This window comes from Miniopterus schreibersii, assembly GCF_964146895.1.
Source record: "Miniopterus schreibersii genome assembly, chromosome: 16".
In the NCBI taxonomy this organism is placed as follows: Eukaryota; Metazoa; Chordata; class Mammalia; order Chiroptera; family Miniopteridae; genus Miniopterus; species Miniopterus schreibersii.
Genome location: NC_138116.1, coordinates 13,917,264 through 13,944,909, shown reverse-complemented (window position 1 = coordinate 13,944,909; position 27,646 = coordinate 13,917,264). Strand labels below are relative to the sequence as shown.

General features: G+C 37.7%; 1 protein-coding gene across 1 annotated transcript; it reads right to left on the bottom strand.

The window, feature by feature from the left end:
- Nucleotides 1–728: 728 nt before the first annotated feature.
- HSF5 (heat shock transcription factor 5) lies at nt 729–27,309 on the bottom strand (the record flags this gene model as incomplete). The annotated part of the gene is made up of 6 exons (XM_081161956.1): nt 729–2,968; nt 10,647–10,824; nt 11,639–12,157; nt 14,661–14,758; nt 21,424–21,798; nt 26,622–27,309. The coding sequence occupies 6 exons, from the start codon at nt 27,307–27,309 to the stop codon at nt 2,898–2,900; spliced, it is 1,929 nt and encodes a 642-aa protein (XP_081018082.1). The 3' UTR covers nt 729–2,897.
- Nucleotides 27,310–27,646: the final 337 nt, after the last annotated feature.

The window sequence follows — 27,646 nt, the reverse complement described above, 5'->3', positions numbered from 1 at the left end:
TATGCTGTGTTTGTTTAGGCCACCAGAATTGACAAGCAAGAGAAAGTAGTCTTTGGCTTCAAAGTTTTGGAGTTATCCTTCAGGGGTCGACATATCACAACTTCACAGAAATGTCATAAAGATGCCATCACTGTGGTGAGGAAACGTCCACCTCCCTGACATCTACCACCTGTTCCTACACAGGAGACAGGTCATCCCTCAGGATCTACTTTCACACCTGGATGGACTGAAGTTACTGAAGACCATTCTTCCTCTTCCAAAAAACTAGGTTTCTAAAAATATGTCCAAGAATTGTCCTTATCACAAAGGCATTTAAAAAATTCAATCTGCCCAGCTGGGCATGGCTCAGTGGTGGAGCATCGACCTAGGACCCAGGAGATCCAGGTTCACTTCCGGGTCAGGGCACATGCCGGGGTTGTGGGCTCAATTCCCAACGACTCTCTTATCATTGATGTTTCTGTTTCTCTCTCTCTCCCTCTCCTTTCCTCTCTCTAAAATCAATAAAGATATATTTTTTAAAAAAGGAAGAAGAGCCTTTAAAAAAATTCAATCTATATTTCAAGTGCAAATGAAAAAATAAAAAAGCCAGAACACATTTTCTGAAAAAGTCAGATTCTTTGAAAAAAAGAGTGCATTCTCCTTTGAACTTTACTGTTACAATTAATAGTCATAACGACTAAGGTTTCTAATAATCACCAATTAACAGCAAAAACAAGCAAGACAACAAGCCAGGTTGAAACACTCACTTTATTGTTGACTGATCGAAATTTATCATGCTTAAGGTGCTGAAACACTGAGGTGCTAGTCGGGAACCTTGTTAATATGTCAGACCCGACTGGCTAATTCATACAAAGATTTTATTTTATCTTTTTCCATTTACCCAAGTCAGTGATGATAGCTTTAGTTGATAGGCAGCAGGCATGTGAGTATAGCAGGAGATCTAGCTCCTTGGCCTGTTGTATTCATACATAAGAAAAGTTTGGAAAGCTGATAAAGGCATTTCATTAAGCCTTAAAAACCACTGAAACCAAATCCATGCCAAGGTTCTTACTTGACACATGTTCCTCAAAAGATATTATCTCTTTCAACATATACAAAGCTAAGAAAGGCATATTTAAGGGAATAAATATCACCACAGCATATCGGCTTTTCAACACGACAGAGAAAAAGCAAAGTTCCTTCATTTGGAAATTGGGTCTCCTCTTCACATACTCTGCCAAAAGACAGTCTGGCCAAAAGATGCAGGAGTCTTGATAATCTGTTCATCTTTTAAACCTTGCTAATAAAGATGAATAAATGCCCACCACATGGACATCAACTTGTAGAATCAGATGGACCAAACAGGTCACTTTTCAGAACCTACTTTCATATCAAACGGAGTCACCAATACAGAGCTCATCCTTTTCCAAAACACTACTATCTCTGTAACCTCTGGGGTTCGACATCATTGGGAAGGTACAACGCAATTCAATGAATGGTCACACTCACAATGCTAACACAGTACTCTGATCATATCACTAAGTGCCTTTTCAATTACTTTCATATTCCTAGGCTTTCCTTTGGTTTCTGCAGTGCTTATTAGGAAAACGAAAGCAGAATCCAATTAGAAAGTTCTAGTCAATTTCAAAGACTTTAAATCAGAAAGTTTCTTGCTGTCTTTGGATAAGCAAGTGAGGGATCAACCATAGAAAGTGGACAACCAAGATACCTCTCCTAAAAACCAGTCCCACAATCCCACAACTCAAATTTAGAATCCTACAGAGGGGACAAGATAAAAATGGTATAGTATTTCCCACTATCCAAAATTCTCTCAGAAGCTTAAACCAGACATAAACAATTAACAATATCAGCGGTAGAGCTTCTGTTAAATGACTACTAATCAGTTTCTCCCAAAATTTGCACACAATATCTTATATAGATGAGAATTTATACTTACTGGGTGTAAAAATCTAAAATAAGAAAGCACTGTGTTAAATCTCTTAATGTTTTTGTACGCACATTGCACATTTCCCCCTCAAAGTAAAAATATTACACATGCATCCTTTATCCTTCTATCCTGCAATATTAATAAAAATATAAAGCTTTAAAACTTTAAAAATCTATCAGCATTTATAAATATATTAAACCAGTTGAATACTTTTCTTTAGAAGACATTTAAATAAGTGATATATTAACAAAACCTTATCATTTATAATAACATATCATTAAAATTAAAGAAAGATATGAAAATAGAAGAATGCTCCCATTAATATAAAATAATTAGAAGCTGTTAAGTGTGATGGATGCTCCAAGTCCGGATGCCTTGCTCTTGAAACAGAATGCTGGCTAAGGAAGTTAAGAGCATTTCCTGGTTAATCACTTAGAAAATTAGCTCTTTCCCAGAGTTTTGTCCCTGGAATTCCTGAACCATTTAGACCTGTGGTCTTGGTGACCTTACATGCCTTTGTTTCTCACACAAACTTCTCTAAAAGAATCACACTGTGACTTGAAACAGATAGACTGAAGTCCCCACTGGAGTTGTGCTGATCATAATTTGAGTGGCAAGATGACAAACCAGCACACACACCGATTATCCTCCAGTACCATAGATGCAGCAGTTTTTAGGTGCTTCTTGACTGTAACAGAAGGCCAGGACTTTTCATTTGAAAGGGATCTGAGCAGCAAAAAAACAACAAAAAATGGCTGCTAGATGTTTAGTAGTTTGTCAAGGTAAATAATCTGAACAGCTGTAGTAAATACCAAATTCCCAATTTTCAATGAACAAAATTCTCAATTAACAAAACAAAAATATCTTTTTTCCTTAACAGAACTGAAAAAATCCCAACAGTGTGTCATGTGCAAGGCTAGTCTGCTTCCAGCTACAGCTAGTGCACAATGTCACATGTGTCATCCATGCCTCACTCTTTTAATTCCTCCTCCTTTGGAAAGTGCTCTTGCTTGCAGGCCACGTCCACCAGCAGATGAAGATCTAGAAAGAAAGGAGGTTTGTTTACTCCCTCGGAGCCTCTCAGGCTGTAGGGTTCACACGCAAGTCTTCAGACAAGAAGAACAAGTTGCTTAGGTTTCTAAAACCATTCTCTCATCAGAGTCTCAACTTTAGGGCATTCCTGTACCTCTAAAGCACACAGATACAGCCCATTTGTTAACCCAACGAGACCAACAAAGTTTAAAGTGACTATCCCTTCAGTGATGTGGCCAAGCCTTTTTTCATTTAAAATGCCTTTAATTATAAGTGAAAATTTAAGAAAAAGTGTCAAAGGGATTAGGTGAAAAATACACATGAAAAGTCGTTTCTTTGATGCTAAAGAACAGGTAGGTGGGTTGTGGGAATATGAAAAAAAGTAATGCCTTCAGAAATACAATGTTAAAATAAGTAATCACTACTTTTCAAAAGTTGCCCCCCTAATCTTTTTACTTGTTGACTAACATAGCTGATCTCTTACAAAACCATCTATCTGAACTGTCTGTAAAAAACAAAGCATACCCTTCCTTCACAGAGGTCGACAGGCAAAGAACAGTCCATTAAGAACAGAAAGAAGTAAAAAAATCAGCTTTTAGCTCTGGTACAAGTTCTGTAACGCAAAAAGCTAAGACTATGTAGAGAGGTAGACTAAATGGCTTACCTGAGTAACAGATAGAAATAAAAGGATGCTAATGAGGCTTCTAGATTCAATCTAATGCGTTCATAACTTCTACAGTCACACTATGACTAGGGAGCTTTTTAGGTTGGTTCTGAAACTTACAATTTTGCCCTAGTGGCATTTTAGAGTTAAACTAAACTATACAGCATGAATCCTTTATTTCATTCTAGACAGAGACTTTTGTCACTATGTTTGTAGAACACAGCCTCTGCAGGATTGATCCACAGCCTGGGTGAGAGTTGATTCAATAAAATAATTCTTTAAGAAAATCTAGAAAGCATCTGAAAAAGTACCTAATTTTTGTCATATTTTGTAAAAGACAGACCAGTCACTATGGGCAGGTAGTCACTCATCTGGTGAACTGTACTACAATCTATCTATAAAGAACAAGCAATTTATCCAGATGCACATCTTACAGAGGAACAGGCCATTGTTTATCACTTAAAGTTGGCTTCTTGCACATCCATGGCCATAGCAGCATGATTCACAACAGACAAAAGGTGGAAGCAATCCAAGTGTCCACTGATGAATGAATGGGTAAAAATAATATTCCATTGCATGTACTTTGTACATGCAATGGAATATTATTTAGCCTTAAAAGGGAAGGAAATTCTGACACATGCTATAACATGAATGAACCTTGAAGACATTATGCTAATTGAAATAAGTCATTCACAGAAGGACAAATACTGTATGATTCCACTTATATAAGGTAACAGGAATAGTCAAATTTATAGAGACAGAAAGTAGAATGGTGGTTGCCAGGGGCTGCAGAGTAGGGAGTTACTGTATAATGGATCTGGAGTTTCGGTTTAAAAAAATGAAAAAAGGTATGGAGATAGAAATGGCAGTACAACAATGTACACTTAAAAATGGTTAAAATGGTAAATTGTATTTTATGTATATTTTACCACAAAATGGCTTCTTTACAGTCTAAATAATAGTAGTAATAATAATAGTAATAATATCTTATATATATATCACATCATTTTTTCAAGTAACTAAAATGCATTTTTATAAGGTCATCTAATTAATTCTGAAGAGTAAATAGATACTCAGAGGAAGAACCTCTAAGCTATATGGCCAACAAGTAAAGCCAGTGGTTTCTAAACCTTGCTGCACATTGGCAATCTTTAAAAAATATACTGATGCCCACAGCTCCTACCCCATACATTCTGATTTAGTTGGTATAAAGTGCAACCTAGGCATCAGTATTTTTATTTTAAGTATATCTTTATTGATTTCAGAGAGAGGAAAGGAGAGGGAGAGAGAGAGAGAGAGAAACATCAATGATGAGAGAGTCGTCATTGATCGGCTGCCTCCTTCACGCCCCCGACTGGGGATCGAGCCCGCAACCCGGGCATGTGCCCTGACTGGGAATCGAACGCCAATCTCCTGGATCCTGGGTTGACGCTCAACCACTGAGCCACGCCCAGCCAGGCGGCATCAGGATTTTTAAAAGCTGACCAAAAGGAGTAGGAGGAGTAGCACCTACTTAGGATCATTCTCCAAACACCTCAGCTCCATATCAGGCAAGGAGAGGCCATATCTTAATGCTAAAATAAGATTTTGGGATATGAATAGACCCAATTGTAACCCAGCTTTGAAAGCAGAGTAGGAATTCTTGATAATGACAAAGGTAAATACTATTAAAGCAACTACAGATTTCATATGGGGTGGCAGACTGAAGGACAACAACAAATCCTCTTCTTTTTTTCAGTGAACAGATGTCATTTATTTAATGGCTTATTAAGACTTTATCACATTGATAGGTTCAAATAATGGACAAGGTCCCAGCCAGGTGGCTCAGTTGGATGGAGTGTCATCCTGTACACCCAAAGGGTTGAGGTTCAATACCCAGTAGGGCACGTAAGGAGGCAACCAACTGAGGTTTCTCTCTCACATCAGTGTTTCTCTCTCTCCCTTCCTCTCTCTCTAAAATCAATAAAATATATCCTCAGGTGAAGATAAAATATAATAATAATAATGGACAGGGGCACATCACATATAGGCATTTAAAATAACAGTAGATATATGGCTTTATAACAGCCTCTGAGTGAGTTATGTAAAGTAGTATGAGCAACAAACCATCTTAACCTTAATGATTGGCTTTAAAATAGTATTTGGCACATAACTTCTAATAACAAGCATCTAAACATAATAATTTTATTAAAGTGAACTTCCTTAATTAGCAAAGCTACCAATCAAGGAGTTAGAATCTACAGACCAATAAAAATACAAAAAGAGCCCAGCCCACATGGCTCAGTGGCTGAGTGTCAACCCATGAACCAGAAGGTCACGGTTTGATTCCCGGTCAGGGCACATGCCTGGGTTGCCGGCTCGATCCCCAGCAGGGGGCGTGCAGGAGGCAGCTGATCAATGACTCTCATCATTGATGTTTCTCTCTCTCTCTCCCTCTCCCTTTCTCTCTCTGAAATCAATAAAAACATGTATTAAAAAAATATAAAAAGATATATATAGCTTGAATCTACTAGACTTCATTCAGAAGAGAACCTTGCATACTTATCAGAGAAAATAAGTATTTGAGAATCACAGTAGCTGAGTTGATTTGAGAGCTAAAAGGCTTTGAAGAACAAGGGCACTATGTCTACTTGTTTGGGAATGTTTATTCCTACTACAAGCACTCTCTACAGTTTGGGGGCTATTACCTTAATGAAATCTCACCCATAATCCAACAGCTACAAAATTCCTTTCTTCAGGAATGAACTGAACTTTACTCTTAAACATTCAGTTTCCCTTAACTATAAATATCCCATCAGAATATAAGACAGTGTAGCTTCCACAATAAGATTACTATTTGGGTATATTCAGTTTAGGGTAATATCATTATAGATATTGGAGGTGCATGATTGAATCTAACTTTCTTTACCTCTTGGTATTTTTAATCCACAAGATATTTCCTTAAGTCAACATGTGCTCAAAAGGCCACACAGCATGGCAATCACTGATTAACAACCTCCTTCTAATAAAATGCACGTCTATTTAAATCAATACAATGTGGATACAAATCAAATTGGAGTCACTTATTTTAAAAATTTCAAAGAAATCTTGAAGTGTGAGGAGATGCCCCTACTTAAAGAAAGCTGATAAATTTTCAAAATAGTTCAGTTATAGAAGGGCTCTGATAAGTTCTGGAATACAGAATGCTCCTGTTCAATGGGATATTGAGCAACATAATGACATTTTCACATTTAATGTTAGAATCATAGGTTCAGAATTTGGAGCCAAAGGAGTTTCTAGAGGTGATTTCATGAAATTGTAATGTATTATGAGAGCTGGAACCTTATTTTTAAAATAATTTTTATTTATTGATTTTTAGAGAGAAAGGGAAGAAGAGAGAAACATTAATTTGTTATTCCACTTCTTTATGTGTTTATTGGTTGACTCTTGTTATGAACCCTGACCCGGGATAAAACCCACAACCTTAGCATATCAGGACAACGCTCTAACCACTGAAATACCTGGTCAGGGCAAGAGCTGGAACCTTACTGAGGCTCTGCTAATCACTACTCTTAACGATAGTGACAGTTGAAATTTAAGTGATACTTCAGGAATTTTACATTCGGTTCCTATCATTAATAGTTTAACCATATATTTTAGTAGCTACCAAAATAAAAAACATTTGTCATCTACAAGAACTAAACTGAATACTAGTCTATTGTGAGTCCTCCCCACAAGTACCTCCTTACTCTCTTAAGGGCTTCTCTGGTCATCAATGATCAGAGCTCTGAAAAGATCAGAAGCTAAGTCACAAAGATTTTCTAATATAGGGTGCAATAGACTGAATGTTTGTGTCCCCCCCAGCCCAATTTATATGTTAAAACATAACCCCTGATGAAGGAAAGGTGAAAGGAATTTCTTTTAACATAGAATCTATAATGGCATATTTATATGCTTACGGGAATTATCTAACATAAAAGGTAAAATGTGATTATTGAAGAACAAGGGGGGATAACTGTAAGTGCTAAGTCCGTAAACACACAAAAGGGAATGGAGTCTATACACAAATGAAAGGACTGGCCTTTTCCCACTGTAACAGGAAGAAAGGCAGGGTGTATGGTTACAACAGGAGGTAGATTTGTTGGTGGGAAGATATAAAAGTTCTAGCTGCTTCTGTTTTCTTGGGAAAATAAGCAACAAGATCATACCTGAGAATGAAAAGAAAGGAGGGGTGCTGGAAGTTGGAGCAGAGAGAAGGTGAGAGTGGCTTTGGGAAATGGGGAATGCACTGACTAGGGAAATATAGAATCCCTCACAACACTGAGACTTTTAAGTGAGACCAGTCATTTGAAAAGTATTTAACAGTAAATCTTACACTGACTTTGGGTAAGGTTTCTAAATGCCACAGGACCATGTTTTTGTAGACCAACTGTTAGGCTAAATCCTGTCAAGGAATAATAATTTTCAAGTTCATAAATTGTATGTCTGCTTACACTTCATCAGAAAAGCTAACTCTTTAGCAAAGAGGTTCTAGCTTAAGCATAAGTCATTTATTTGCTCCCTGACCCTAATAAAATGAACATGTAATTAGATGTCATAATAACTCCAATATTTCACAACTCTTGTTTCACAGCAGGAAGCCAAGGTCAATTAAGACTCATTTATCAACACTACTGACCAAAGGATAAGGCTTTCCTCAGAAAAGAGGGGAAAAAAAAGAAACAGGAAAAGTTAATAAAGATAACTAATGTGCTAATTATTTTATCAGTTACACTTATAATCATACTATGAGTGAAAGAGAGGAAATCGTTACTTTAACAGCAGACACCAGAGTTCCTCTTGGGGAGGTAACTGTCATTGTTGAGGAATATATCTTGACAGGTTATCCTGGTGAGAGAAGATGTGGCCTCAAGGACATTAGGAAATAGAAGAGATACCTAACCTTCCCTGCCTAGGTAAGATGCAGAATTCACGACCTGAGGAAAAAACAGGGAGAAAAGAGGCAGGAGAAGAGAAGGAGCGGTGCTAGTACAAGGAAAGACGGCAGCGTGGCAGGGGGCCATACTGACTAGTGACAAGAAAATGTGAGAAGTGGAAAAGTGATTGAAGATCTTTCAAAAAGAGGGATGGTTAACACTCCATTAAATTATTTGCAATATTTTAAATGCAAACCCTTTCTACCTCCCCAAATCTTCAGAAAAGTGTGCTACGCATACAAATGCCTAATGTAAATGCTTAGGGGAAGGAGGGAGCCAAACTCTGCATCTGCCATGGCATGGAGCAGAAAGAACAGTTTTAGGAGGTGAGGAGTGGATGAATCTGGAATTAAGCAGAAGTAGACTAGAAGTGACTAGAAATAAAAGTGACTAGAAGCTCTAGAAATTCTCAGAAATCTCAGAAAAGCATTTTTGGTGTGGGATAAAGGTTACCCTGAGTTAGTCATATCTAAACCTCAAAAGTGAGGTTAATATCTGGGATATAATATTTTTTCAAAACATTTTTTAAATCACTCATTCCTATTTTTAGTATTTTTGAACTTTTTTTCAATTTAAAAAAAATCTAGGAAAACACAAAAAGTGGTGAAAATTTCCCATAATCCCACCATTGTGTAGATTCATATAAAATTGAAAAGTAAAAAAAATACTTCTCAACACCACCAATTCTACTTTCCCAGAGGTAACCACTGTTATATGTATATCAGTGTTATCATATATACTTCCAGATTTTTTTCTATAGCTATATTGTATATGCTTTTCTTTCTTTTATTCTTTCTAGAAATGGGACTGTCCTAGACATATTATGCTGCAACTTGCTTCATTCACTTAACATATTATAAACATTATCTTTCCAGGTAACATATCAAGCTACTTCATTTTCTTAAACGGTTGCATAGTATTTATTGCATGAGTTTATCATAACTTATCTAATTCCCCATTATTAGGCATTTATGCTTTTTCCAAATTTTTGTTATTATCAATCACTATAGCAAACTCTGTAGGAGAGATTCCTAGGACTGGAGTTCCTGAACATTCTAGTTATTTATAGATAATGCCAAATTGTCCTTCAAAAAGTCCTACAAATTTACATTCCAATTACAGTTATAGGAGGTTCCTTTTGCCCTACACCTTTATCAAACCTGGATATTAGCAGTAGTTTAAAAGGTTTTGCAGAAAGAACCCAATGAGTCTGAGCAACATCTTGATCATATCATTATTAATTTACCTTTTGGAGAAATTCTCACAGTTCTCAAAATTTTTCAAATTTTTATAGGTTATAAAATTATTGCTTGACCTGATTAATTCTACCTTAACTGCATGCCTCTGACATGCATATAATTTGAGAATAGTAAAGTTGTCCACTGGAGATTTTGATGACATGTTCTTGGATGACATAAGAAAAACATTTTATTAGATGTCACTATTTTCTTTAAAAAATGATTTTGTTCAATTTTCCTAGAAAGAGTAGATGTATTATTTCCCCATACACAAACCATTGAAATGTATGCGGAGAACAAGTGTTTGTGCCTAAAACAATCACTAATTCTGTGCACCTACAAACCACAAGAGAAACAGTCCCACTGAAAGAGCCATACTTTATACTGTCTTTATAATATGCTCAGGATAATGTCTTTAATGTTCATCTAATTTTTTCCTGCCATAATTTAAGCACATTCTCTCCTGTCCTATACCCTGTTAATAAGAGAACAAGTACATCTATTATTACAAAGTCTTTAGAATTGGAAGCAATTATGAAATCACCTGTCATTCTTGCCTTCTTCAAGTTAAATAACCCAAATTCCTTTGCTTTTACTTAATACGTTCTATCTTTTTAAAAGCTCCAATTCTTACATAAAATATTAGAAAAAAAATCTTTTACATACTTTACAAGGATAATTAAGAAAAACAGTTAAAATTACATGTAAAATAGCAATGTGATAAGTAAAATACAATTAGTAATTAATGAAGACCCAGAAAAACTGTTGTTCATATATTAATTCTACACCACAGTTCTACTTCTAACATTCTAGAGCATAATAATCCTTACCAGGGGACTTTCCTTGCTGTGAGCTGCTTCTTCGCTCCCTGTATCTGCCTGGAGTGGATAAATCTGTGTCTTTACTTGGCTTGCTAGCAGGCCCCATCTCTGAAATAAGGAATCCCATCTGTTCTGAAGGCAAGATGTTCTCAGGTGGATTGGTCTGGCATTTTATATTGGCATCCACCTAAAATATTAAACCCACTCATTAAACTCACTCATTGTTCTGAATTTCCCCCAAATATCTACTAAAAGTTAATATATTTTATCAGAGTTCTATTATAGAAACATGATCCAGTAAACATGTTTGTAAACATCCTTATGAATGATATTATCTTTGATTTTGTTGATTTAATCTAAATATTCAGTAGTAAGATGTATTATTTCCCCATACACAAACCATTGAAATGTATGTGGAGCTTAAACATTTACTTACACCCAGAGAAAAATTTACCAGGAAGCTTGTTTTGTGTTTTTTAAATTCTGCTCTAGGAATGCAGATATTAGTAAAGAAATTGCAATACAGTATACTCACAAGTCAATTAGAATTCAATAATGCCGTAAGAAAGTATAAAAAGACCTCCAACCATCTCATTTCGACGCTACAAATGCCTAGGAAGTCCTGATGTTATCTGTCAGATAAACTATCCCTTCCGAGTAGGGGAATTTAATCAGCCAAGCACACCTAGTCCATCCAAATTAAGATAGGAAGCAAAACTCAAGGAATGCTTTTAACATGAAAGCAAGTCTTTTACCACAATGTTCGGTCAGACCACCTCTCTAGAGGTTGACTTCAGATCATAATATAGTGAGAGGAGGCCTGAGGGTTAAGATTACTTCTTTCTGAATATTTTGTGTAGAACCCTTGGGACATGATCCTTCTAGAAAGCACAATAAATTGGTATTAAGCCCAAATAAAATCTGAATACACCCTCCACTAGAACAGCAAGAAAACTAGGTACTTTAATAAGCTTTATTAGCACTGTTTCTTTTCCCCTTACCTGGTGTGGGCTGAATGGTAGCCCTTCCTGCACAAATACTACTGAAGGTGGAGATGGATTATGACTTAGCTGCTCCTTCAGTTTGACATGAGCTTGTTGGATGGCAGATTCCTGCATTGTAGTATTTTCAACAGGCTGAGCTGTGTGGATGGTATACATGTACTCAGGTGACTGTGGTAGAGAGCAGGTAATTGCTTGTTCTGTTCCAACCACAAAAGATGTAATATCTGAACCTACAGGAGTAAGTGGCTCCAGCTGGCTAGCCTGACTTGCGGAAGATGGATTGTTATTGCTTGAATTAGCTAGGATATGCTGGCCTCTGTTAGACTGAGATGTTGGGCACTGATTCTCAACAGGCTCCACCTTTACCATCTCCAATTTAGGGGAGGAATGCAACTCATCTAAGATCCGAAAAACAGCCTCTAGGTTTACTTCTGTCTTTTTATTTTCATCAGTAGTACCACAAGGCCAATTAGAAGGCAGAAATTCAACTGGATAGGAGGATGGCATTGGAGGATTCTGGGAAAAGAGAAAATAGGACTGTTTGGATAGAAAATCAAATATGAGATTAAGGAGGAAAGAAACAACATATAGGCTGATGAATGCTAAACATAAATAGATTAAACTTAAAGCTTACTAAAAAACTTGAATACCAATCAACTTTTCAGCAGTGATAGCTTCAATTCTATTGTTAACAGTTACTTAGCAACTATATGTCAACCACTATGTTAAGTTTAATATTGGAGTGGACCAAAAATTCTCAGGGTTAAAGTATACAAAATCAAAAGGCTACAGTCCCCAAATACCTAGTTTGCTGATAAAATGTCTATATGCCAAGTTTTTCCATAAAGGTTGACAGACAAAAACATCACTTGTATCCATCATATACTGTTTTAGGAATGCAGTAAGGAAATTTCAAACATAGGATGTTCATAAGTCCACCAAGGCTTCTATAGTTTCAGGGGGAGGTACTGTTCCAAATGATCTGAGAAAAAATGGATGGAATATCAACTGTCCTTTGGTTTCTGAGATTGTTTCTTTTTAATAATAAAACAATAGATTAAAAATAGCTATCAATTCTAGACTGATCTTTAAGATGTATTATCTTATACATTGGACTTTGCACAGAGTATGCATTCAATTACGTTTGGTGATAAATGATCTCAAGCTATGAACATAAAATACTGAAAAGTAATGATTAAGTAAAACATGTAAAAAAACAAACTTTGCACCTAATAGGCATTCAATAAATGTTTCTTGATTATCTCAGATTATAAACCTAAAATACAGGACAGTTATGATTAAATAAAACATGTAGTGTGCTGATGTTGCTAAACACACTCCAAAGATTGTGTCAATGATTTGAAGAACATTAATGCCAAATAATGTAAATTTAATGGTTAGAGCATCAAGCTGCTTTACTACAACAAACAGCACCATTTACTGAGTTCTCACCATGTGCCAAGCACATGAAACGTGCCTTACATATGTTATTTCATTTAATCCTTACAAGAGGTCTATGAAATATGATAATCTCCATTTCCAAATGATGAAACTAAAGTTCAGAGAAACTTCATAATTTACTGAAAATCACAATGAAATAACTGATAGACCAGGTTTCAAACTTAGGGTTGCCTGACTCAAGATCTCTTGCTCTTAACCATTACAGTATACTGACCATTCATGCACTTTCACCAATACCTACAGTCCAATTTATTGCATTTATTTCCAGAATGGCATCTGAAATACTTTCCCTTTCTTTCCATTTTAAAATTTTGTCCACTTATCTTTATTTTCCTATAATAAACATGCATTGTCCTTGTAGTAAGTCTTTAAAGATGCTTTAAATTATTTAATACAAACATAGTCAAGATAAAAACACTATCAGAGTATTGCCAGTATGATTCAGGGAAGATAGTGTCTGGGTCCACAAACAAGAGCATCCACTTTGTGTGACAGATATGTCCTTCTAGAAAGATAAACAGAATGGACTTTCATGATTGATTATATCTACCATTAAAAATGTCAAACTAAGCACCCCTGATCTGATTCTATACTCTTCAAACAATCTGATCATAATTTAACTTCCCACATAGACTTTCTAAAAAAAAAAAAAAGAAATGTTCTTTTGAATATTGGAATGCTACTAATAAGATATTCTCTTAAGAACAGAAGCTATCTTGGCTACATAATATCAAAGGCAAACACATAATTCCAATCTTTCAACAATTATTATAGCATAAAATACAAAGCACAGAATTTAATCTTATCCTAGAAATAGCAATCTAAAACAACTGTTTCATAATAAATAATGAGAAGATACTTGAAGTACATTGTTTACAACATGGGAACTGAAGGACCACCACTTAAATTTGTTTTTTATATAATTTTTCTTTTCTCCTTAAAAAAAATTATCATAACCTATGGACACGGACATTGGTATGGGGAAGGCCTGGGGGTGGGGTGGATGCAGGCTGGAGGAAGTCAATGGGGGGGAAAAGGGGACATCTGTAATACTTCCACAATAAACATGTATTAATTTTTTAAAATTACCTATACCATCTTGGAAGAATCTGTCATTTGAAGGCTTATATACTCTTAAAGTTTATCTGGTATTCATTTTACCATGGAAGAGCCTAGAATAGCACTGTTCCAACTAACCTCCGACAATGATGGAAACGTTCTCGATCTGTGCCGTACATTCGGTAGCCACTAGTCTATGAGACTACAGAGCATTTGAAATGTGGTTAGTGTGACTGAGGAATAAATTTCATTTAATATTAATTAATTTTAATTTAAACAGCCACATGTGGTTAGTGCCTACTATATTGGACAGTGCAGGTCTAGAAGAATCCTAATATATCATTTATATCAACTCTTTTTTCAGAACTGAGAAAACTGAGGCCATAATCCACAGTTTACCTGTGGCTACTCATTAAGATAAAATTACACTCTGAAATTCTGCAAGGTCAATACTATTGCACCTGATGTACAGAGTATATCCACTGTTCCAAGATCTTACCTGGAAGTAGTTGCAGTGTGCATACGTAGAGGCAGTGGGAGTGACACAACTACTGAGAGCGTCCATGTGGGTAGGAGGAGAGCAGCACTGTAACACAGCTGGGACAAATACAAAATAGGATGTCCATTAACCAAACTAAACCTCTATAGCATTCAAGGTACTCCCCTCTTTCATCTTGGAAAAAAATGCTTTCCTTTGTAGGTGCAATAAAATATATTTAATCCAATTAGGTGCTACTGTTTGTTGAAAACATGGTAAGAAATCAATTTTAAAAGTCACTATAAAGTGTCATGTCTACTTTTATAAATGATTTTTTTAGCACCTAAACATTTTTGTACCTTTCTAACCACACATTTACTCTTATTAAAAGTAACTTCTTTTTGTTGAAAATATCAGAACAAATTTTGGAATTCCAAAATAATTATTTCAATCATTTTAATAGTGGCAAACACTTGGACGAGGGTGTGCTTTTAAGGATAAAATAAGTGTGAAATACTCTCCAAACATTCCTACCACCATACAATGCATCCAGTGAGATGTATGCAAAAAAATGTTTAAACATTTAGACAAGTGGTTAGGAAGTCAAATCCTAGTGCCAGACTGCCTGACTTTGGAACCCAGATCCAAAAACTTAATAGCTGCATAAGCTTGAGCAAAGTTCATCTCTTTGGGCTTCAGTTTCTGCATCCCAATAGAATAGGGATTATAATAGTACCTACCTAATATGTTTGTTGTGAGGAATGAATGAGTTAATATACATACAGCGCTTAGAACTGTACTGGCATAGAGTAAGCAATCAATCAATCAATCAATCAATCAGTAACACTCCTATTATTTTAACTAAAAAGATACATTTTCCAAACTTTCTCTTTATAGCTAGGATACCATGAAAAGATTGAACTCTTTATACTGGAATAGTTATACTCACAGATGCAGTCTTAAAAATTGGTTGAGTATGTCTTTTCCAGAGAGAGACTCTCCAGAATGAATGAAAATTAAGTTATTATATCACACCTTTGGATTAAATAGAGAATGACATTTATTTGAGTATCTACCATGTTCCAGGCACAGTAGTAGGTACTTTATATATATTGCCTCATTTCATCCAAACAGCAATTGAATGAGGTATTACTTTACAAAAATAGGGAAACTAAAGCTCAGAGATATGAAATAATTTGCCAAAAGTCACAAAGCTGGTAGTGATAGATGCACTGATCAAACTCAAGCACGTGTCCTTTAATATTCCACAATACTTCCCTAATCTTCCTTCTTCCTAAAACGTAACATTTTAATTTTACTAGAACTCTACTTACTGAATATTTTTAAGATGACTTCATTACACAGTGCACTTTCTCTTTTTATGTACACATTTTTCATATTTCCAGTGTGCTAATAAAATTACTAAGTAATCTCATTCTGTAATCTCTGAAAGTAAAGTAGCCCAAGGACTGTAAAAATGCATTGAAATGCTTCCCTATTTCTCCATTATTGACTACTGACATTTAAAATGTCAGAAGTTCATAAAGGTACACTAGAAAAAAATATTTCCTTATATTTATGTGCAATTTAAGGCAGATTAACTTTGCACATGAAAGGGAAAACTTGAAGTACTGGATAGAATTCTAGTTCAGATCCAGATATTACTTAGAAGGTCACATAAAATTCAAACTGTTGTCACTTCCTTTATCCTTGAAGATTCAAATTTAGTTAAAATGTTTTGGATTTGAATTTGGTTTCCGAGGATATTCAAAAGCATGAACATCCTAAGAAATAAGTTAAATGTTAAGAAAGCCAAACACGGTCTGCAGGGTTTGCCAAAACTCTGAAAACAAAATGGGACTATAGTTTTCTAGTTTTGAGGTAAAGAAAACCTAGCCCCCTAGCGGCAGGAAAAGATGATGCAGGTTTACATCCATCAGGGCACCATCAGTGTGCCAGAGAGAAGGGTGATGGAGGCAAGGTAGAGGTGGGCAAAGGGGAAGAAAGTGGGGACAGAAACTCTGCTTTGGGTGGTGGGTGCACGAAGCAGTGTGCAGATGATGTTTTGTTGAGCTGTACACTTGAAATGGTTTTGTGAACCAATGTCAGCCCAATAAATCCAATAAAAGAAAATAAATCAATGAAAGGTTATTAGCTTTATTTTTCTGATATTGCTATGTCTGACTCTATTGGTTACACATTTTAAATAGTTGTTAAAAGTGTACTTTAAATTTCTTGGAGAAATAAAACAGAATATGCAACAGAGAAAATATTTGTAGTTGATAGCTAATTTGGTATCTCAGAAAACAGCAAAATAGTGAATGTCCTCTAAAGTGTCCAGTAACAAATGAAAAGTAGAAAGTTACCTCATGAAAAAAAAGGACTTGAATAGGTAATCCAAAAAGATTCCTCATGCAGCTGTGAGAGAGAGGAATCTCTTGCCCTTAGGGACAGCATGGACGGACCTGGAGAGTATTATGCTAAGTGAAATAAGCCACGCAGAGAAAGACAAGTACCACATGATCTCGCTCATATGTGAAATATAATGAACAAAATAAGCTGATGAACAAAACAGATCCAGAGACACTGAAACATGCAACAGACAGACGTATCTCAGAGGGAAGGGGGGAGGGTGGGAAGAGATTAATGAGAGAATTTATATGCATATATGCACAGCCCATGGACAAAGGATAGTGGGGGAAGGCCTGGGGTGGGGGTGGGATCAGGATGGAGGGATCCAACAGTGGAGGGCAAAGGGGCGATATCTGTAATACTTTCAACAATAAAGCTTAAACCTATTAAAAATAAAATAAAAAGATTCCTCAATGGCTCCTTCCTTACCCATGCAGTCCTACTTTGTACAGTAAACAAAATAGAAGAAAGCCAGGCACATATTAGTGAGCTTATTGAATACAAAAACCTAGCTATAAAAATGCAAATGTGTCCTTAATACATGTATTAAGAGTTTCTCTAGCATGTATTATGAGTTTATCACTATGTCCTAAAACACATTCTTCGGCATAAAAAACTTCTGGTGTCTTCCTGAAGGCAGCGTTAAGACATTAAATTGCACTTAAGATGAAAAACTAGAATAATGAACAAGATTCTATTTCAAATACATTCATATAAGAGTTGATTGCATTTTTAAAACAATTCTAGTAATTCAGAAAAGCCAGATTACTAAAAATTATCTAAAGGTAAAGCTTTTCAAAAAATTAATAAAGGTAAAAAATTTCACTCCCGTTGTGAAAACAACATCAAACGGAAAAAACGGAATTTAAAACAGGGCAAAAGTAAAAAGAGTCAACTAATAATGGATCTACAACATTTTTGTCTTTGAAGGAGTGACGAGAGTGGAAAAAATGTAAATGAGCTAGGCAGAAAAAACAGATGCTTCAAGAGAGGAATGAAAAATGTAAGAAATGATTCAGCTGAGTCATTTTATGAGTCAGTCTGATGGCAATTTTTTGGTCTCAATGTTTAGCTTTACTAGATATAACAAAATTCAAATTTTACTGGTTATACTATAGGAAGACCAGATCCACATTTATTTTCAAGGTAAGTAATTTTTAAATGAAAATTTTTTTTTTAACTAAAATTTCATCAAAACCTCAGGTGATATAACTCACTTTGAAAGGACTCAAGTATGACCATTATTTCAAAACTGGTTACTTTATTAGGACTTACAGGGCTGGATTTGGGAGTATTATCCTGCCCCTGAGAATAATATTCTACTTAACTTTGGGCAAAGTTATTTGTAATGCTCATCAAAAAATGTGTTTAAGTTACTGGTTAAATTGCTTACTACTGTTTGCTTCCTTTACCTAAAGTTTGAAAGAATTAAGTACTTGTACAGCATTTTTATGGCACTTTTTTTTCCATAGTAGGTCTCTTGTATTTAACAGTCCAACTTTTTATTTATATAGTACTTCAGAATGTTCAAAGCAATTTTGCCTACATTATATATTGAACCACTCTACATATTAGAAGTCATCATGAGATCTCTTATCCTCATAAGCTCAGAAACATTACAGTCATTTCAATTATCCCTACTGAGGAAGACAAAACAAAACTTCTGGCAAGGAGGTTCTACTTCCTAAGCACATCAAAACTTTAGCAGCACGTACCTGTTCTTTCAATGTTTCTTCCCTCGTCCTTACCTTGAACTCTTGGAGACAATTTTCAATTTATAAATTTATATCCAAGCTAACATAAAACACTTTTAAATAACATATCCTAAGTCATAATAATTTAACAAATAGTATTTCTATAATGAATGAATAATATTAACTAGTGTTTTCTGATAAATAATATATAACTGGCTCTTATAAAATTTAGAACTAGGAGTTTCCAAGAGGAGTTTCCAGAATGGAATTTGGAATACATTTCCCACAGAAGCATCATCATACAGGCTAGTTTGGCTCCTGAGCCAGACTGTAACCATCTGTACGTTAAGTGTAGGACTAATACCAATATAGAACCTAACCACCATATCTAATATGTCCATAGAAAATGCCTCCAAAATTCCAAACTGGAAGGCCAAACACATTTCTACATCTCTTTGCTGCAGTCTTTCCAAATTTCAACTCCTCAGAAGCTTTTGAGTCTTTAGTAAGTTCAAGGAGGAGGGTTTGAAGGGAGTTAGGAAAGGAGAGAGAAACATTTCTTGGTAAAAGGAGGAGAGATAGGGTTACTATGTGGTTATGGGCTACAGAATATAAAGCAAGTGTAAGGAAGACAGGCTGTCTCCATGCATATATTCTATGAATACAGGGGATGCAGCCAAAATTACAATGTAGATAGCCATACCTAACGTGTGTTTATTAAAACATTGGATTCAACTCACTAATAAAAATCTGACCCTATTTGTTGCTACACGAAAGATATTTAACTTATAACATAAAATTAGTCATCTACTGTTTTTAAAGATCACACAGATATTTTTGTTCTTCAAAGAGGCTGAACCTGGCCAGAGTGGCTCAGTGGTCAAGAATCGACTTATGATCCAGGAGATTGCAGTTTGATTCCTGGTCAGGGCACATGCCCGGAGGCAGCTGATCAATGACTCTCCCATTACTGATGTTTCTATCTCCTTCTCTTCCTCTCCCTTCCTCTCTCTGAAATCAATAAAGACATATTTTTTTAAAAAAAAGTAGCTCACAATCTGGAAAAATACTAGCCCTCAACCTTTTTCTACATAAAAAGGTAAAAAATAAAATTTCTAATAGGCAAAATGATTAAAAGTGCTAAATCATCCTTAGTCCATATAATCCCTTCCTCTTTTTCTTCTTAGCTCCATTCACAAAAACAGTAGCAGCTCAAAAAAATCTATAAAATCCAATGTAATTTAAACTCTGGTTTTATTATTTTAATATTATTAAAGTTATATGTTTTGGGAAAATAAAGCAATCCCTTTAGTTACTGTATTTAGATAGAATGAAATGAGCCAATAGTAAAAGAATATAGTCGATATTACAGCTAGAAAACAGTGAGAACAGCTACCAGATTTACAACTTTTAAAAGGGAACAAATTTAGTTCCCTTATCTAATTTACATTCCTTCCATTTATTTTAGCTTTTGATGTCGTCCTGCCTGAGAAAAATAGTCTAACAAATACCTTCAGAGGTTGCTTCCAGATCTACATATCTTGAGTAAATTAATTTTCCTAGAGTCTTAACTCACAGGGCAAAGAAATGCCCCCTTTCTTCTCTCTCTGGTCTTTTCTGAAAGCCTTGACCCTTGTCTTGTTTCTATTGCCCCATTTCATCACTGTGTAAAGCGCACTACATTATGAAACATACACTACAGCTATGCTGCTTCTGCAAAATAGAATATACATTTGACTAAAATAGTAAGGCTTTTACCTTGCAAAAAGGTATTCCCCCAAAGAAGACCTCCCCAAATCTAAACAGATGGTCACTATCATAAGGATTCCCAATTATTGGCTTGAGATCTACCAGCATGTCTTCAAGCCCTTGGCTGAGCTCTAAGTCAGTTGTCATTGTCAGGTCCTCCTTTCTACTATTCCCCAGTTCTTAGTTGGCTGGAATTAACATTGCAGGGACTGTACTGTCAAACCACACCATCAGAGTTTTCCTAAAAGAATATAATTTATCCCAGCCAGCGTGGCTCAGTGGTTGAGCATTGATTCACGAACCAGGAGATCACAGCTTGATTCCCAGTCTGGGCGCATGCCCCGGTTGTGGGCTCAGTCTCCAGTAGGCGGCATGCAGGAGGCAGCCAATCAATGATTGTCTCTTCCCCTCTCCCTTTCGCCCTCTGAAATCAGTACAAACATATTTAAAAATATGTATATATAATTTAGTTTTAAGAGACAGAAAACACACTCTTTTATTAAACTTCATTACAGGGATGCTAAAATGATTTCATTATGAAGTAATCTCACTTATAAAATCAAAAATATATAAAATATATAATATGTATATAAATATATTTTAAAAAGAAAAAATAATTCTGCATCAAGCACAGAATTATAGCAAGGTTCAGTGTAGTCTTAATTTCATTACTCCAACACAGTTTGAGAATACAAACATTTCACTAAAAATATACACCTTTATGCACCAACAGAATTTTTCTCGATTCTTAAGAACACATGAAATTTTATAGATTGCTTAAAAATATATCTTGATGAGAAATCTTTGACATTTCTGAGGTGAATATTCCTAGGATTTTTGTTTAAGCATGCAGAAATGTATTAAAAAATATAAATGCTCCTTATAAAGAAGTACCTTAAGAGAAGCCATTGAACTTTAATTTCTCATACCTGTTGGATAGTAGGCTTGGGAGTACTGTGCTGAGGGTGTGTAGTTACTATATTTTTGGGAGGAGTTGACCATTGTTTGAGGACCTTGCTGAACATGTACAGATGTGGCGCTGGGCTGCAGGGTATAGGTAACTTCAGTTGGAAACCTCTGCAGTACAGGAAACGGAACCCCTTTATCTGAAAAAGTGGGAGATGTTTCTACTTGTCCTGGGTGCATTCCAAGGGAGTTCTGCCATGTTCTAGGAGGAATCGGGGTCCGATCTAAACCTTTCAGAGGGAAGGCACTGTGGTTGTGGGATGCAGTTGATACGTAGGAATAAGGAGACAGACTATCTCGCCGGAATGACCGATGGAATTGTCCTACAGCCACGGGTCCTGCATAAAAGAGGAAAAGCACATTTATTAATTTTACATTACATCACTGGGGGTAGTAAACCAAACATCAAAAAATACATACAATTCTTCACCTATGAAATGTTGAGTTTTCAGTAATTTTTTAACACAACAGAAATTAGGTATTGTACAGAATCCAGAATATGAGATTACATATATAATGATGAAAAAATAATCACATAAATTTTTGTTTGGTTTTCAATCTGACTGTCATAAGAGACAAAGTGACCAAACTTTAAAATTAAATCAAATGTTAAATTAAATATTCAATGTTAAAAGCCTTTTATAAATTATTCAATCCTTTTACCTTTTACCTCAATTGACTGATCCAGATTTTTCCTATGTGTAAGTAACTTCCTAGAAGTTTTAGAAATTCCATTCTGGCCTGGCCGGTGTGGCTCAAAGGTTGAGCATCGACCTATGATCCAGGAGATGTTGGCTTGATTCTCCATCAGGGCACATGCCTGGGTTGCGGGCTGGATCCCCAATAGGGGGAGTGCAGGAGGCAGCTGATCAATGACTCTTTTGTCATTGCTGTTTCTCTCTCTCTCTCCCTCCTTTCCTCTCTCTGAAATCAATAAAGACATATCTAAAAAAAGAAAACAGAAATTCCATTCTGTGTTTCAAATCATTTAGGAACCTTAATAGGCACAAAAATAAGTACCCTTTTATATACATAAAAGAAATAAGTGTGGAACAAATGAGAATTATAACACAAACCAAAAAGAAATTTAATATTCTTTGCTCCCTTTCAATTAAAAAAAAGAGATAATTTTCACCCTGGCCAGTGTGGCTCGGTTGGTTGAGCATCATCCTGTGCACCAAAAGGTTGCCAGTTCAATTCCCAGTCGGGGCATATGCCCAGGTTTCGAGCTCAATCCCTGGTCAGAGTGCATGGGGGAGGCAGCCACTCAGTGTTCTCTCTATCCCTCTCCCTTCTGCTCTAAAATCAATTTTTAAAAACATATTTTAAAAAATGATAATCTTTGCAGAAAAATCAGGCTTGAAAACTTTGACTTAGTTCTCTATTTCATTCCTTAAATCAATCAGTAATTTCCATGGTCTGTTTTTCTTCAAATTATCTCTACTAGTGTCCTTTCCTAGGTATCAGTGGTTCTCAAAAACTGATTTACATATGAGACACCTGGAGAGTCTGTTAAAAATCCACATACTCAGGCCCAGAAATTCTGATTATTTGCTTTCTCTTATCTAGCAAGGTAGAAAAGAATTAAAAAGTGGGTATGAAGAAGAGAAAGGGCAATATTATGCAATGAGAAAAGGGAAAATATAAATGTTGCAAGCTGAACTTATTTTATAGACCGTGGTTCTTGAACATAAACAAAGCTAGCCTAATTTATTCCTAGGAAGGGCTTTACGTATTATGTGGTTCATAAATGCCATTCAATTCAATTTATTTTATTAATCAAATCCATAAAACAGAGGGAAAGTCCAATTTATCTGCTACTCATCTGTTTAACTACATGGTGAGAATGACACTCGAATACTTACTTTTTCAAATATTTAAACTGTAACCCTATTCTACATGTTACACACTGTTCATTTTATTTCTATGGTGTTTAGTTTCTCTAAAGAATAAAGCATTAGAGAGTGCTCCTAATTTTTTGCTCAAATAAACTCTTAAAAAATAAAATAAAAAAAAGAAAAAGCATTAAAGCCAAAAGTAAATACATACATACAAATATATACAAAACATTCTGGAACCCTGGATCAAGAGCTCTAAACTTAATGGGGGGAAAAAATCTTAGTTCTGAAGAATGTATTTAAATGATATAGCTCTTAAAAACTACTTTTCCCATTTCCTTTAAAGAACAAAATATAGTTTTTATGCTACTTGACTAGCAATTCAATATGTATACACTTTGAACTCACCACTGACAGTTCTTTCTTTTAAAACCTAGAAACATTTTTTGCTCTTCACAACAGGTATTTCTGAGGTCCCAAACTACCCAACACTTCATTTTTCCTCCACACTTCATGGGTTGTCGTAAGCAGACACACATGAGCAGAGTAGGAACCATAGGCTAGGTGCGGAGGGTCACCAGGGCCTACAGTGCTGGGTGCTTAGCAACTGGCAAAACTACAAGCCCTTGCACAACCACTCCCTTAAGCATTAACCCCTGGAAATGACATCTAGGCCTTAGTTGTGGTTCATTCAGCTCCAGGCCCAGAAAAGCAGCAAAACCAGTCAGAACCAGCTGCATTGACTAAGGACCCTCTGCCCAGGTGCAGACAAATTAGTGGAGGTGAAGACCCTACGGAGGCACACCTAGAAAGCTAATGAATCTTCTATTGAGATCCTGCCCGAAGGCCCCCCAGATAAAAGCCCTCAGGGCAGAGGACCCTGCATGGTTTACTCTATGGAACACACGCGCCTCCTCAAGGCACATTTTCCTTGCTCTTTCTCCTAAACTCCAAGGACACTTCTTTTGCCTTTGTACCTTGTTTCCTGAGCTCATTTCTTCTATGACTCACTTCTACCTCTATGACTTTCTAAATAAACTTTCTCTTATAGTTTGAGTCTTGACTCTGAATTCTTTCTAGCCAGTACTGAGGCTGCTGAATCGAGGTCAGGTCTCACTCCACAGGTCTAACACCTGTTGCCCTTTTCCCACCGCTAACACTATCAACAGTGCAATAGCTCACTAATCCTTTTTGTACCCTCTTTAGAGTTAAGCTGTTGATGAATTTTTAGACTGTCAATAATTTAAGCAGCTAAAGAACTCTCTACCTTGATTTCTCAAATTCTGGCTTAGATCTGAATTAAAATATAAATTCTACTTCTACCAAGATAAATTCTGAGTGACAGCCAAATATTAACATATTTTAGATGCTGCTAACATAAGGACAGTTAGGATTCGAAGGACATTGCTTTAAATTTGTTTGTTTTTTTGAAATAAAAATCTAAAAACATGTTCAGGTGTTTTTTTGTTAATATGTCTTTATTGATTTCAGAGAGAGAAAGGGAGAGAGGGAGAGAGAAACATCAATGACGAGAGAGTCATTGATCAGCTCCTCCTGCACGTCCCCTGCTGGGGATCGAGCTGGCAACCCGGGCATGTGCCCTTACTGGGAATCAAGCTGTGATCTCCTGGATCATAGGTTGATGCTCAACCGCTGAGCCATGCTGGCAGGGCTGTATGTTTCTTTGTTTAAAGTAGTTACCCTATTTCTCTCAAGAACACATTTTCCAGTCTTTTCTCATTATTCTTATCAGATACACAACCTGAAAAACAAATATCCATGGCAGAGAGTCTGTCAAATGTATGCCATCGTATTGTCTCCACTGCCCTTTCCCCATTCGATTCCCTACCAAAATCAATAGCCATCATATGGAAGGAAGTAGCTTAATAATTCCTTCAGAATTCCTTTAGAACATTCCTATGCCACTGCTATTTTTCCAACTTGTTACTAGAACTCTAACCTAATCCCTTATCTTCTAAACTCCACAGAGGCAACCTAATCCCTTATCTTCTAAATTCCAAACGAACAAAGTGCTGCTTCATTCATAACTCTTGGCTTACATTAAGTTGAACGCAGTATTACTTTTATTTGTATAATTTTAAAGGTTTCCATAACTAAAAAGTAACCCAGAAATCTTTATGTTAAATCCACGTTAACATGCTGAAAACATTTCTGTTCTCTCCTACTTGAAGGTAAGGAGTGAATTCTCAATATTATATCCTGTTGCTTTCTTGGAGTTCACATCATAGACTCCTTAAAAAGAGAAAGGGAATATTGCCACTCTTACCTTCCTGGAAGAATGGGAAGAGCATCAGAAATCAAGTTTATAAAATTTTCTATCACAGAGAATTTCTGAACTTTTAGTAAACACAGATTTATAAACACAAATACTTTTTCCCCCCAAATACTTAGAGCCAATAGTGAAAAATTCAAAGGCCATAAATGTGAGCTTTCTAAAATTCTTTGTAGTAACTGAAACTTAACAGTGTAAAGAAAATCATTTTTGCCTTACATGTGTCCTACCATAACCTCTTAAAATAAGTACCAGCTCTAATTAGCTATATTGAAAAAATTGTTAGCAGACTCCACCCACATACGAATGGTATCTGGTAAACAATAAAATATATTACTACATGTTTGCTCTTAAGATATATAAACAATGTCCTATCCTTCTATACTTGGAGCCTAAAATATGACTGTCAGGACACCTCTTCCAAGATTTCTTAGTTACGTCAATGGGTGGAAGATGGCATCTCTTCAAGGGCAAACTTCCACTCAGCGTACCCTGTTTACGTTCCCTTGGTTGGTATAAATGGTCTAAGTTCTCCTTAGAAACTTGGCTGGGACTTCGTTGCTTCTTCCTACCTTGACCCCCATCAGTCTCACCCCGTAGTCACTGCATTCTGCTTCCCGTTAGAGTGAAGGAGACCCTGCCGTGTTTCTTGCAGACCCGGTGCTTCAGCAAAGGACTCCTTATTCTAGATGCTCACGGGTCTCAAGAAGGGAATGGCTGCGGCCGTATGGAGTCCCAGAGGGGTACAGGAAGAGGAGAAAGAGCCTAAAGAAGAGGTCCCTTTGGCCGCTAGCGGATATAGAAGGGACCAAATGCCCGCAGGCTCTTTCCACGGGTATGGCAATTAAGGGGGTGCTGGTGAGAACGGTGATGGCGACGTGACCTACATCTGGGGAAGCACAGCGGAAGGTGGATCCTGGGCCCATCTCGGATACCTCAAAGACGAGGACGTGTGACAGTGTCTTTGAGGTGGCGGTTGCTCCCTGTGCCCTGCGGGGGACGAGGGCACAAGAGACCCGATGGGACTCACCGTGCGGATCGGGCCGGGGCCCCGCGGGCGGCGGCGGCTCCTGGTGCTCCAGCGGGGAGGTGGAGGTGGAGACCGAGGCTGAGGCCGGCACTGAGGAGGAGGCCGAGGCGGAGGCGGAGGCGGAGGCAGAGGCCGAGGCGGACGCCGACGTGATGAGGAGCCTCTGGAAGCGGTTGGGCGGGCGGCAGGGCACCTTCAGGCCGGCCGCCAGCTTGGCCTTGTTGGCGCTGGTGAGCCTCTTGAGGTGCACGAGCAGCTGCGGCTGGTCGCGGCGGAAGTGCGGGCTGTGGAAGTGGTGGAGCGGCCCGTCGCCCGCAGGCCCACCGCCCCCGGGCCCCGGCCCGGGCCCCGCCGCGCCCGGCCCTCCCAGCACCACCTTGCGGAAGCCGTAGAGGTTGAGCTGGCGGATGAAGCTGGTGAAGTTGGTGGTTTTGAAGAGCTCCGGCTCGGCCCCCGCGCCCCCGACGCCGCCGCCGCCGCCGCTGCCCCCGGCGCCGCCGCCGCCGCCTCCCGCTCCCGCCCCTGGCGGGCTGAGCAGTTCGGCTTCGAAGAGCGGCTGGTCGATGAGCAGCCCCTCGCCGCGGCCGTCCCAGCGAATCGAGCGGTACCGAGGGCTGTTCACCAACCGCCACAGTTTGGCGGGGAAGTTGTTGGGGTTGATGGGGGTGGAGAGCAGCGCCTCCTCCATCGCCCCCGCCCGGGCCCTGGGCCTCGCCCCACCGAGCCTGGCTCTCCTACCCCGTTCTCGATCCCCCCCAGGCCTTCGCTTCGCCCTGCCCCCTCCTGCCAGCGCTCGGCCTTCACGGACCAGGGGACCGTTGGCGTACGAGCCCCCACCGCGCCTTCCAGCGCGGCCAATGGGGCCTCGAGTTGCCACCGCGCGCCCGGAAGAGGCGCCAGCCGGCCTGCCCCCGGCCCCGCACACCGGGCCCTCCCGGCCCGCGGGCAGCGCGGCGCCCGGGCCACGCGGCAGCATGGGCGGCGTGGGCCACGACGCGAGGTCATTCCCTCGGACCGCCGGTTTG